This window comes from Schistocerca piceifrons, chromosome 3, assembly GCF_021461385.2.
Source record: "Schistocerca piceifrons isolate TAMUIC-IGC-003096 chromosome 3, iqSchPice1.1, whole genome shotgun sequence".
NCBI classification, from domain to species: Eukaryota; Metazoa; Arthropoda; class Insecta; order Orthoptera; family Acrididae; genus Schistocerca; species Schistocerca piceifrons.
In genome coordinates, this window is record NC_060140.1 from 855074091 (window position 1) to 855088349 (window position 14259).

The 14259-nt window shown below is 46.8% G+C and overlaps 1 protein-coding gene across 1 annotated transcript in view; it reads left to right on the forward strand.

The window, feature by feature from the left end:
- Positions 1 to 14259, forward strand: part of LOC124789122 (cGMP-specific 3',5'-cyclic phosphodiesterase) — a gene marked incomplete at its 3' end in the record, with an annotated part of 552400 nt that overhangs the window by 267545 nt on the left and 270596 nt on the right. The window contains exons 9-10 of the mRNA XM_047256412.1: positions 2978 to 3016; positions 5934 to 6071. Coding sequence (XP_047112368.1) covers positions 2978 to 3016; positions 5934 to 6071 — 177 coding nt within the window. The remainder of the gene's footprint in view (positions 1 to 2977; positions 3017 to 5933; positions 6072 to 14259) is intronic.

Below are 14259 nucleotides of genomic sequence, written 5' to 3' on the forward strand. Positions count from 1 at the left end.
CTCGCGCCATGCTACCAGTTTTTTTAGTATTTGTTTTTTGTAATTCAAATATATATATATTTCCTGGCAATCAGTTGCAACAATTATGCATATAATAAGTTGTTGAAAGTCGTTTGTCGTGGAAAAACTGGCGACTTCGAACATCATTATGTTTTCCGCAAACAAATTTGTATTTCACAAATGTTATTAATTATCTTCATAATGTTAACCACGTATAGTTAACGGAAGACGTAGAAACGATATTCCGAAACGAATACGTATAGCGTAAGTCAAACGTTCGAATTAGAATAGAGACCCCACGAACACAAACTTGCTGTGGCAGGTATGAAATATAAACTCCGTTACTCGCTCGTTACACTTGAAGGACAGATGTTGAATGGGCCGAAACGAGCCGCCGCATAACAGCGTAGTTGCCTGCTAACTTCGAAAGAAGGTAGATGCGGTCCCTAGCGCAACTTATAACATCGTCGGAAATCAGTGCGGACGGGAGAGTTTTGGTACACCCTGTTAAACAAATGGAAAAATGGAGGCGGTACAATTGGAGAGCGATCCGCCTTCACCAACATGCATAAGCAATTCATTAATAGTTTATATATATATATATATATTTATTTGAATTACATAAAACTAATAATAAAAAAATTGCATGGCGCGAGATTCGAACCGGCGACCTTCGAATTACGAACCCAAGCGCTTACCGCTGCGCCACGACGCTGTAGAAAATTATTAATCGTAGAGAGTATTTCACCGCAACGGTTTCTTTTAACTGTCGATTTTCTCGACAACGGCTGAGAAGTGCATCTTGGTGCTTTGCCACATTACACCTCTGGCCATGAGCTTTTATTATGCGCAGCATGAATAGAATCTGAATTTCACAATTGGCGGCCTCCCCTTGTGAGAAGAGCAGTAGAGGGTAATACCTATAAGAGGAGACAGAGGCTGTCGTACGCAAGACAGATTACGGACGCTGTTGTACGTAGATGGAAAGACTGGCACAAGGGAGAGGAAGATAACGAACAACATCCACCGCAGGGAAACGGCTAAAAAGATTGCTCATTGTTTTAACGAAGGTCAGTCAGTGTAACAAAGTGACAACATGGTCACTTATAAATGAAGCACCCACTAGTTTCCGCTGCCAACGGCTGAAAGCAGAATACGTTATCTAAGTCGTCTAATGCCGTACCGCGTTTTACTTCGTTGATGACACAGATTTTGCGAGGATCCTTCTCGTGTACCGTCGGAGCTTCCGTCGTGTTGCGGCCGGGGTTGAAACCGACGTACCAGCGCACGAGGCGCATTGTGCGACCGAGCGAGGAGGCGCAGTGGTCAGCACACTGAATCCGCATTCGGGAGGACGAAGGTTCAAACCCACGTCTAGCCATCCTGATTCAGGTTTTCCGCGATTTTGCTAAATCGCTTCAGGCAAATGTCGGAATGGTTCCTGTGAAAGGGCACGGCCGACTTCCTTCCCCATCCTTTCCTAATACGAGCTTGCGCTCCGTCTCTAATGACCTCGTTATCGATGGTACGTTAAGCAATAACCTCTTCCTGCTCCTCCTCCTCCTCCTCCTCCTCTTCTGAATTACGCGAAGCATTGCTCCGCATACTTGACTTTCTCGGACCCGCGTACTGGCGGATCTCTATTACTTCACAGCGCTGTCACACGCATCTATACTATCGGTCTAAGTAAGGGTCGTGAGTCTCGCTTTGGTCCGCTAGACGAGGCGAAAATTGTCACCACTCGTATGCAGACAATCAGGGCCCTGTAGCAATCCAGCTAATTTCAAGGAACTCTCAGAACCGATCACTGTATTGGAAAACTAGCACTACAAACAATCGCAACACCGTAACGAAGCGGTTTCTACTATCTGTCTGCTCTAAGAACAACACAGAATAACATTCTAAAGGCAGAAAAAGAAGAACACACACAAAATCACCACACTTCAAGTGGAATTTGTTCTCTCGTAAGATACGTCGCCAAGTCCACCTCGTTGTCATCAACATTACCTCCAGCAAACTGGTATCTCCACTTTGTGACAAGAGACCCCTGATCTAGCAAGTGCTCCTTCACATAGTCACTGTCTTTCTTAGAACAAAAAAAAAAAAGAGAGAGAGAGAGAAGAACAGGAAACCGCTGAGCTCTTCCACGCATCGATGAGAGACGTACTTACCAACTCTTTCAATGCCCCGTAGCAGGAGGACAGGTTTATTGATCATTGGAAAACCCTCAGTCCCGTCTTCATACGCGCTGCACTTTTGTAACCTATTCTCGTCCCAACGACGTGAACGCTGCCGCCTGACTCCTCATTTCGCGAACTGCAGAACTGCTGCACGAAATTCCTTTATCATGTTAAGACTTCTCGGCCAACGAGCCTTCAGAGCAGAATACAGGCACATCAGTTGGCCATTTCCTGCCAACACTCGCACTACTTTCTGCACAGTGCTGCTTCGTCTCAGGACTTTGCCAAAGCGTGTTAGGAAACGCCAGGAATAATTTTATGCCTCGTGACCTCATACCACTGTGGAAGACGTTGTGAGATGCTTTTAAAACAAGTATTTCACTTCTCTGAAGTCGACGGTTTCATGAAGTCAGTTTTTGGCAACACAATCTTACACTGCAGTAATCTTCGTCGGAATGGTTACCTTGTACTTAAATATCTGTATATATTCGATATAAACTAAGCAGTTCTAGATGAAGGTCCTCAGCTTTAAATAATATTTTAGAAAATTGTCCGTCTGCGACTATCCAGGACAAGCCATCCAGGGAACTATAGTTTAACGGAAGAGAATGAAACAAACAGGCTAATTTTCTGCTGGGTCACGACTTACCGTCAAGTGTCTTATTGGATACGTTTAGAAAATTCCCATGTTCCAAGTGGCTTCTTAAATTACTTTATGTTGCTAAACACAAATAACTAATCACTGCCAGGTAACATGAAACTCAGTTATTAATAAGGCTTTTCTTTTCCTTTTTCAGAGCAATAACGTGAACATAGAAGATATCTTCCACCATAAGGTAAGGACACTCACTGAGTCTTCACAAGATACAACATAATTAGTTTTTGCTAGCGTTGTTGGAACAGGGAAAATTTTTTACTTAGAGGACAAGAATTGCCTTTGATTCAACGCTTCTGGAAAGATTATGAACCATTTTCAACATGCCCTATATAAGCTCATCAGAGCTAATAGTAGGATAGTAAAGTTTGAGAAGCCTTACACTGTTCTTGTAGAAGTAAATTCAGTGACTGTCTTTGGCGGAGGTAAATTAGTGCCGAGATAGAGAAATTGGACTTACAGTGAAGACGTAAGAACTTTTGTCTGGTATGGTATTACTGTAGGAGATCTCGTCGTATCGTTTTCTTCGTAATCCATTTAGACACAGGTAGGACTGGAGAGGAAGTGATAAGAGATGGGGCTATCGTTGGAAAAGATGTAGAGAAGGGATGTAGTTCGTAGGAGATGGGTAGGAAAATCAGTTCATACCTTCGTTTGGAATACAAGAGCAGGGGTAGTTTACAATTGATAGGACGGGTACATGCCCAGAACGTTTTCTTGCTCCAGGAGGAGAACGTCATTGAAATTATACTGGGTAACGACAAGGAATCTGTAGAGGTGTAAGGAAGGCGAGACGAGGTGCCAGGGGCCAAGCGAGGGGCTGGTGTTTCTCAGGATGCGGGGTGTTGTGGTTGGACTCTGGGGCAAATTTGCGCCCGCAAAAGGTGTTGCAGGCGCATGAGGAGATAAGTCAGCTGCTGTAGGGTAGGGTTCGGGGAAAGAAGTGAGGGAAGTGGTGGATGGGGTAGGAATTTTGCAGTCGTTGCCTAGGTGAGTAGGAACAGCCGAGGTTCTCAGAGCCAGACAGGAAGTCGTAATATTGGTACCAAGACTTTCCGCCAAGAACTTTATTGTATTAGCGGTGTGTATATCGAGTGTTTCAGGAACAATAGTAAATATCACAGAAGGTGTTCAGATAGACTAACTCGGAATAAAGCATTCCATATAACATGTATCCAGTTTTTATAGGTTGCAGAGATAGAGCTATTAGTGTGTAACCAAACAGGATACTCACAGGTGTTAAGCAAATGCAAACTATTATGTTAAAAGTTTAATTTCATAAATTCAACCTTCGACTTCAGACAATTTTCGAATTCACTTGACGCCACCAGATGTAGATCTCGTGAAATCACCTTGCTGTTCTTTTATGTAGACAGCACTGATCATCGTCCAGCCATTCAACTCGCCTCATATGTTTACTTTTTCTTATGGGACTTCATCTTCCAGCCGTCCCTTAAAACAAAAATCAAAAGGACTAAGGTTGTGGAGCTTCGGTGGCCAAGAAGAATGATCATTTCTGCGAATCCCTATTCTGGAGGATGTCAGAATTAGATGATGTCTCTGTTACCTGATGACCAGAATATGCAGGGGCCCCTTCGTGCTTTGAAGAGCATAGACATCCTAGTAGCCAAAGGAATATATCTGATTAAAGCTGGAAGCTTGTTCTCAGGAACGTCTAGATAAGGGACACCTGTAAACGTTGTGGTAATAGAAAAGGCCTGTTTGTCTATCAGCCACATCGCACATTTACAGAGAAGCGTTTTTGAAAATCTGTCTCTACAAAGGCATGTGGGTTTTCGCTGGAACGACCATGTGAGTTGCGAGTGTTGCTGACACCGTCAGAAGTGAAAGTGGGTTCATCATTAAACAGTATTAATGGGATTACTAGTCAATTTGCAGTCAGCCTAAAACAAAAATTTATTCATTTACTTCCATCTCCTTCTGGAAAGTGTTTAATCCACTGTAAATACGAGGGTAGGGGCTCTATGTACTTAATGTCCGCCTTATTCTTGTATGTGGATCACTGATACTTGTAGAAATGCTTGTAGAATATGCCTGTAGATGGGCTACGATCTACTAACTAAACAATGGCTTCTACTTCATCTATAAATCTGCACAGTCAGCTGAAGTGTGAGTGCTGCCCACTGGTCCAGTTTCATGCAGTTTAACGAAAAGACGAGTAACACATTCTGGAATCTGGAATCAGTAAGGAGATATTTTTCCATTTTCTCTACAAGCAGCATCAGCTTTTCCATTGGAAAACCAATACGCAAGCAACATCAAAGTATTCAGCATTTTTGTGGCATGCTTAAATAACATGGAAGAAATGGGCAACAAATAAGTATCATAGTTGAAAAATTCAGTTATGTTAGCTCAAGGACAACAATACAAGTTCAACTTGAAAAGAGAAATGACAGTCGATAATAACACCATAGCAATTCGAGTACCAACAAACCCGCCAGAGCGCTAATGCCTTGCATCCTGGGCTCGGGTAGGCGCACTAGCACCGGTTCGAATCCGCCCGGCGGATTACCGACGTCGGTCGGTGTGCCGGCCAGCCTGGATGTGGTTTTTAGGCGGTTTTCCACATCCCGCTAGGTGAATACCGGGCTGGTCCTCACGTTCCGCCTCAGTTGCACGACTCGCAGACATCTGAACACGTTCGCACTATTCCACGAATTACAGTAGTCGCAAACAGCAGTGGTACACTAATTCCGTCCTGCGGGGGGGGGGGGGGGGGGGGGGGTACGAGGTGGTGGCAGGAAGGGCATCTGGCCACCCCTTTCCACTAACCTTGCCAAATCCGTTCCTAACAATGCCGACCCTGCGTCAGCGTGGGACATGGCACCAGTGAAAGAAATGAAAAGAAAATTCGAGTACCAACAAGTGAAATGAAAATTATCTCAGTAAGCAGATGCAGCTGTGTAACCAGTAACATTTGGACACGTGTAGTATGGAATGTTTTATTTGAGTTATTCAATACTATCACGTCCTAAAATATTTAGTATTCCTCGTGAAACATCCCTTACATAGATGTACCTTACTCAGTTGGGCCGCTAACGGGTCGCACAGTGTGGTGTGTTGTGGTATTCTGGCAGCAGCAGAGTGCCACCTTCACGACGGTGTTCGAGCTGAGGCTGGCGGACGAGGAGGCGAGAGTGCTACGGCCTGACCAGAGCCAGCTGGACCGCTGGCCGCTGGCGCAGATCGCCAGATACGTCGCCGGCACCGGCCAGGTGAGTGGAGCCCTTCTGTCTGGCTTAACCTCAGTACCATCAGCACAGGGCAGGTGAGTGGAAACGAGGCGCACTCCGTCTGACTGCGCGTCAGTGTCGCTGCCAGCTGGCAAGTGATTCATCATTTCTCTCTGGGTGCACTTCAGTGTGGCTGGCAAGGGGGAGGTGAACGGAGCTGCACCAACCCTTTGTGTCTGACTGTACCACAGAGTTGCAAGCACCGTTCAGGTATGTGGAGCCGTGACTAGCCTTTCTGTCTGACAGTACCTCAATGTCACTGGCACGGGGTATGTGATCAGAGCCGTGTCCACCGTTTCTGTCTGATTGCCTCCAAGTGTATGAGGCATGGGGCAGGTGAGTAAAGCTGTGCCGTGCCTAGCAATTTTGTTTAGCTGCACCTGAGTGTGCTACTTTTTTATTCACGGGAGTGTCACGCAGCAGTTTGCCACAGCAGTTACATATCTCATATCCAAAGAAGAATTCTCACGCCTCCTGAGACATCTGGTTCACATTCATAAGTCCTGTTGTGAGAAAGTGAAACTGTATTCCCAGCCATGTGGCTTAGAAATGAGCACCGTCGACCCTAAGCCCTGTCCTTACCACGGCTGTGGCATCGAATGCATCTCCTACTACAGTGGCAACTCGACCCTGTCTTCATATTCAGCATTGAGAATACCTGGCATCAAGATAGATTATGAATGGAAGGTCGTACCACAACGCAATTTACATAATAGTAGACTACAGACTCAGACAGATATGTATATCCGTACGAAGACCAACAAATACTCATATGGTAATAATGCTAACACGATTGAAAAATGATTAAAAGGCACTGAAATTTATGGCAGAAGTTCCTGGATATGAGATAGTTATTACTGTACCAAGAGACAATGCTCAGTAAATCACTTGAAACCACTACCATGAGTAGAGTATAAGCACAAAATGGAGAACTAAAACATATAATTGAGGGAAGCGACAGAGATGCTGCCAATGACGCCACATGGCATTAGATCGTCGCAGGGTACCTCAGCAGCGGCATGGAAGTATTGGTGACACATATAGAATTGTGACTATGAGCTACCATCGTAGCTGTGGGTAATCTGATTGTCACAACCATCTAGCAACAAGATCATTAACTCTTTCTCCGACTGACAGGCAATCTGTTATCAACCCTTCTGGTGCCTGTAGCACTCAGTTGAACTGTCTCAGCATTACCACCAAAACAGCAGGACGACTGAGTGTTGAGACTGTCTCTACTGACCACAGAAACATGTGTTGATGACAGAAGAAGTTGGGATCCAGATAGAGACAGACGTCTTACTGTGAGGGCCATTAAACACACTGGGTGTCGAAGAAACTGCTCTACTTTCAGCAGCCCACCTAACTGTACTCTTTCACACAGTTTCGGGCAGATTGCTAGGTTACGTTAAGTTGACAGACATGGGCTTCTTCTAGGGCTCAGAACCTCTTAGCTGGCGCCTCAGGGGGGTTCTTAAGCGAAGGACCGTTCAGACTCAGCACAAAAGCTCCCTGACGACGGAAAATGCCCTCTTGACCAAAACTGCCATCTTCTGAATTAATTGTGAATACGACCAACAAAAATTACAGACAATACCTTTATGCCCTGTCTATTTGGTATCTTTCATTCGCCCTCCAAACACACATACAATCACGAATCAAATTAAAGTCAAAATTAATTATTTCACTTAGGACTGCCACTGTTAGTCTCAAAGACTTGTTAATTTGTTTTTAACCTAATTATGATGTGGCCATAATAGTTTTTCACCCACTCTGTTTCCTCCATGAAATCAAGTCCTGACAATCCATGGTATGCCTCCCCCCTCCCTCCACCCTGTCACTGATATCGCAGCCTTGCTCCTGCACCTATGTCACCACATCCCGCTTTCTTTGCATATCCACACACTCCATATTCTCTCACAATGTAATTTCAACTGCCTTCTCCTCCCAGACCATGAGATCATTCCTGAGATCTATTCCCCATACTATCTGTAACCTACCCTACCTCTTCCGTTGGAAATGAAGAGCCATGTGTAATAATATTCGTATCGGCCTGCTATGACAAGCATTCCCTCCCTTGACCCTACGCAAGTTTCAAACCACATCCCTTCTCATATCATGTACTCTCCAATTCCATCTGCTTCCAAATTCCGTAACTATAAAATGCTACCAACAGACCACTGCACTAGAATCAAAACAAGATTCAACATTACGTGCATTCATTAATCTTTATATCGTGGTTCATATTTTTATCTACACTCTTGGAAATTGAAATAAGAACACCATGAATTCATTGTCCCAGGAAGGGGAAACTTTATTGACACATTCCTGGGGTCAGATACATCACATGATCACACTGACAGAACCACAGGCACATAGACACAGGCAACAGAGCATGCACAATGTCGGCACTAGTACAGTGCATATCCACCTTTCGCAACAATGCAGGCTGCTATTCTCCCATGGAGACGATCGTAGAGATGCTGGATGTAGTCCTGTGGAACGGCTTGCCATGCCATTTCCACCTGGCGCCTCAGTTGGACCAGCGTTCGTGCTGGACGTGCAGACCGCGTGAGACGACGCTTCATCCAGTCCCAAACATGCTCAATGGGGGACAGATCCGGAGATCTTGCTGGCCAGGATAGTTGACTTACACCTTCTAGAGCACGTTGGGTGGCACGGGATGCATGCGGACGTGCATTGTCCTGTTGGAACAGCAAGTTCCCTTGTCGGTCTAGGAATGGTAGAACGATGGGTTCGATGACGGTTTGGATGTACCGTGCACTATTCAGTGTCCCCTCGACGATCACCAGTGATGTACGGCCAGTGTAGGAGATCGCTCCCCACACCATGATGCCGGGTGTTGGCCCTGTGTGCCTCGGTCGTATGCAGTCCTGATTGTGGCGCTCACCTGCACGGCGCCAAACACGCATACGACCATCATTGGCACCAAGGCAGAAGCGACTCTCATCGCTGAAGACGACACGTCTCCATTCGTCCCTCCATTCACGCCTGTCGCGACACCACTGGAGGCGGGCTGCACGATGTTGGGGCGTGAGCGGAAGACGGCCTAACGGTGTGCGGGACCGTAGCCCAGCTTCATGGAGACGGTTGCGAATGGTCCTCGCCGATACCCCAGGAGCAACAGTGTCCCTAATTTGCTGGGAAGTGGCGGTGCGGTCCCCTACGGCACTGCGTAGGATCCTACGGTCTTGGCGTGCATCCGTGCGTCGCTGCGGTCCGCTCCCAGGTCGACGGGCACGTGCACCTTCCGCCGACCACTGGCGACAACATCGATGTACTGTGGAGACCTCACGCCCCACGTGTTGAGCAATTCGGCGGTACGTCCACCCGGCCTCCCGCATGCCCACTATACGCCCTCGCTCAAAGTCCGTCAACTGCACATACGGTTCACGTCCACGCTGTCGCGGCATGCTACCAGTGTTAAAGACTGCGATGGAGCTCCGTATGCCACGGCAAACTGGCTGACACTGACGGCGGTGGTGCACAAATGCTGCGCAGCTAGCGCCATTCGACGGCCAACACCGCGGTTCCTGGTGTGTCCGCTGTGCCGTGCGTGTGATCATTGCTTGTATTGCCCTCTCGCAGTGTCCGGAGCAAGTATGGTGGGTCTGACACACCGGTGTCAATGTGTTCTTTTTTCCATTTCCAGGAGTGTATGTCTTCTTAATTGCGCCATTCGAAGGTAGAAGAGGAACAATATGGCTACAGTTAGCCTACCCCTTCTGATGGAATATATATGCCAGATAGTTAAAAATTAGTCCATCAGTAGTTATGTCTCCATAAACATGCCAACAGCTCCATACGGTGCTCCGGAATCTACCGCTGAAATCCACTCTCCAAAAAGTAACTCCATTAATCATCAGACATTTCTAATAAAACTACCTGCCCACGGGAAGCCAACTCTCCATCTCTCTCTCTCTCTCTCTCTCTCTCTCTCTCTCTCTCTCATGAGCCAAAGCATTATGACAATCTACTTAATAGCTTGTTGGTCCACCTCTGGAGAGCTATACAGCAACAGCTCTGCGTGGCATAGATTTGATACGTTTGCGAAGGTATGTGGCACAAGATGTCTACACTTTCAATTCTTGCAAATTAACAGCTGGTAGTTCGAGGATGTGGAAGTGCTAGCCCATGTGTTCCATTAGGTTCAAGTCAGGTGAATTTTTTGGCCAAGACATCAACATGAGGGCACTATCGTCCAACAACCATTGTTGCATGATTTTGACCTTGTGACACGAACAGTTATCATGCTGAAAGATGCCATTACCATGGGGAAAGACATCAAGCATGAAGGGATGCAGGTCGTCTATTGTTCAAGTGGTCCACAGCTGTCATGGTGCCTTCAGTTACTGCCACACGTCCTGTGGGAGTGCAGGTGGATGGCCCCCTATTGTATAATGCTGCTCCAACCAGCATGCATCCCGGGCATAATGTTTGTTTCGAGGAGCCAATCGCCTGAATGACGGCATAACCATATACGAATATAGACCTGGTGTAGTAAGAAATGTGAATCATATGTCCAGGCGACATATTTCCATAGATATCAGTTCAGTACCGATGATACCACGCCTACTACATTCCTAACTGACGTTGTCTTCAGGTTAGCATGGGAAAACTTATTTTACACCCAAGTGGTACTTTTCCAGATACGGGTTCCATCTCCTTATCCAAACATTGTCTACTACACCCCATCCACAGCCCCTAGTAGCCTGTAACAGTGATTGGGAAGCATCTCGCACATATAGTTGCATAATTATATGCTAATCCACTGTGGGAAATACACTCATCCTCATGAATTAAGGATAACTGCAGAATATGGTGCCACACTACGTGGCACTACACAGAACTGGCGCTAATAGCATAGGCACATAGGGAACACACACGACACAGATCCGTAAGTCCACGGTATTGGTGATAAGTTGAGAAAACTGTCCCGAAACACATGTGCTACAAAACGCCACTGTTTCCAGCGCATGTACCCCGACACCAATATGGGATATGATCACCATGCACACGTGCACAGGCCGCAGAACGGGTTGGTGGCACACTCTGGATCAGGTGGTCGAGCAGGTGCTGGGGTATAGCCTCCTCCCATTCTTGCTCCAGTGCCTGTCGGAGCTCCTGAAGTGTCCTAGGGGTTTGAAGACGTGCAGCGATACGTCGACAGAGAGCATCCCAGACGTGCTCGATGGGGTTTAGGTCTGGAGCAGGCAGGCCACTCCATTCGCCAGATATCTTCTGTTTCAAGGTACACCTCCACGATGGCAGCTCGGTGGGGCCGTGCCTTATCTGCCATCATGAGGAAGGTGGGACCCACTGCACCGCTGAAAAGGCGGACATACTGGTGCAAAATGATGTCCCGATACACTTGACCTGTTACAGTTCCTCTGTCAGAGACATGCAGGGGTGTACGTGCACCAATCATAATCCCGCCCCACACCACCAAACCAACCTCCATACAGGTCCCTTTCAAGGACATCAAGGGACTGGTATCTGGTTCCTGGTTCACGCCAGATGAAAACCCGGCGAGAATCACTGTTCAGATTATACCTGGACTCGTCCGTGAACATAACATGGGACCACTGTTTCAATGCCCATGTACTGTGTTCTTGACCGCGGTGGTCTAGCGGTTCTAGGCGCTCAGTCCGGAACCGCGCGACTGCTACGGTCGCAGGTTCGAATCCTGCCTCGGGCATGGATGTGTGTGATGTCCTTAGGTTAGTTAGGTTTAAGTAGTTCTAAGTTCTAGGGGACTGATGACCACAGATGTTAAGTTCCATAGTGCTCAGAGCCATTTGAACCATTTTTTGAACCAGGCTTTACGGGCTCTCCTGTGACCAGGGGTCAGTGGAATGCACCTTGCAGGTCTCCAGGCGAATAAACCATGTCTGTTCAGTCGTCTGTAGACTGTGTGTCTGGAGACAACCGTTCCAATGGCTGCGGTAAGGTCCCGAGCAAGGGTACCTGCAGTACTCTCTGGCAGTCTGCGGGCACTGATGGTGAGATATCGGTCTTCTGTGGACGTCCCCTACTGTAGCGCCTGGATACGTTTCATGTCTGCTGGAATCGTTGCCATAATCTTGAGATCACACTTTGTGCCACACGGGGTGCCCGTGCTACGACCTGCTGTGTTTGACCAGCCTCCAGTCGCCCTAGTATTCATAACGTCATCAATGTGTGTTCTTTGAGCCATTTTCAATACACAGTCTGAAAAGGTCTGCACACTTACTTGCTGCACCGTACTCTGACATGCACCAACACACCTCTTCGTATGTGGACTGCCACCAGCGCCACAGTGCGACGACCGCAGGCCAAATTCACCGCAGGGTCACACTCCGAGGTGATTTAAACCCGCAAACCGCCCACCAGAGCGTTGTTTCACCATGTGTCAGCATTATCCTTAATGTAAGAGCATGAGTGTAAATAACGTAAGTTCCAAAGTGACTTTTGAGGAAGCTAGGTACCCATGAAAGATCTGACTTGCATTGTGTTAGTTAAAATGAGAATCAGCTTTCCGCAAAGCAAGTTTGTCCTTAAACGATGTTACTCACCTGTCACAGTTTGAAAAGTCGTGTCCGCAGAGTAGCGGCTCTGGCAGCGCCGCTACATGAGGGCGCCGTAACTCCTGTGCTGTCACGATTTGGCGCGCAGGGCCAGCTGAACACATCGGCCAGAACTGGGAGTACGACCGAGCGAGTCACGGGAGAGGGAACCCGGCAGCTGGACAGGATGTCAGGTTAGCCGTTGTCTGGTCGCTGGCAGACGAGGAGAGGGTGCTGTCCAAACAGGGAACATTACGTCACGCTCGGCACTGTCTGCTGGAGAGCAGTCTGTTCCTCGTGGTCCCTGGAAAGCATGAATTGGGGCAGCGTATTGTGAGTGTGTTGTCACATAGGGCTTCCATTATTTATGATGCAACATGTTAGCTCTCTCCCTTATACGACTGGTTACGTGCTTATACGAAAGAGCAGACAATGTTGCTGGTGTGCACAAAGGTTTTTAGTCTGTGCAAGGGTGACTATTTATCATTGATCATTTTGGTAACAGAGTACCTCTAATTCTGAGCAGCTGTGTTCATTACGGCCAGTGGTGCAGCAGTACGAGGAGTGAACTACCAGGTTACGTTACTGTACCTTTTGCCATGTAACTTAAGCGCGTCTAAGTAAAGTAAACCCATGGCCTATTTTGGTGCCTTCGATACATTGGGGCTGAATTACCACTCTGGTTCCTTTTGCAATGAGTGAATTGTGAACCTTGCATATTTTTCTTTATGTGGTTGCTCATAACGCCAGTTTTGAGTACACGGCCTAAAACTATTTTGGAAAATTATTTGGAGCCATTTACTTTTTTTTTTTTTTGTAATTCTGAATTTTATGAAATTTCAACACCTTGTTGTATTTCTGGTTTGTTTTCACTGTGTTATTTGGCAGAAATTGTAGGAACTATTATTCAGAACAAACTTCCATACATGCACAAGGTGAAAATTATTGAACTGTACGAAAAAAAAACGTAAATTAGTTACAAACTACGGTGTGCACACACTTTATTCAACATCTAAACGTCACCACAAATATTCGGGTTATGTGATGACATACTCGATATGCCTGCCACCATTGGCGATGACGTGGCGCAGACGAATAGCGAAATTCTGCACGACCCACTGAAGTGTCGGAACATCAGTGCTGTCGATGACCTCCTGAATGGCTGTTTTCAGCTCAGCAATGGTTTTAGGGTTATTGCTGTACATCTTGTCTTTAATATGGTCCCACAAAAGGAGTCGCACGCGTTCAGATCCAGAGAATATGGCGAACAATCGAGGCCCAAGCCAGTGGCGTTTGTGTACCCCAGAGCCAGAATGCGGTTCCCAAAGTGCCACTCCAGGACATCAAACACTTTCCTGCTTCGTTGGGTCGAGATCCGTCTTGCATGAACGACATCTCGCCAAAATCAGGGTCACTTTGGGTAATAGGGATGAAATCCTCTTCCAAAACATTCACGTACCATTCGGTAGTCACCGTGCCATCAACGAATATCGCATAAATTATTCCGTGACTAAAAATTGCACACCACTGAATCCCCACTGATGTTGAAGAGACTTCTCGATCACGAATTACGTATTCTGAGTCCCCCAAATGCACCAATTTTG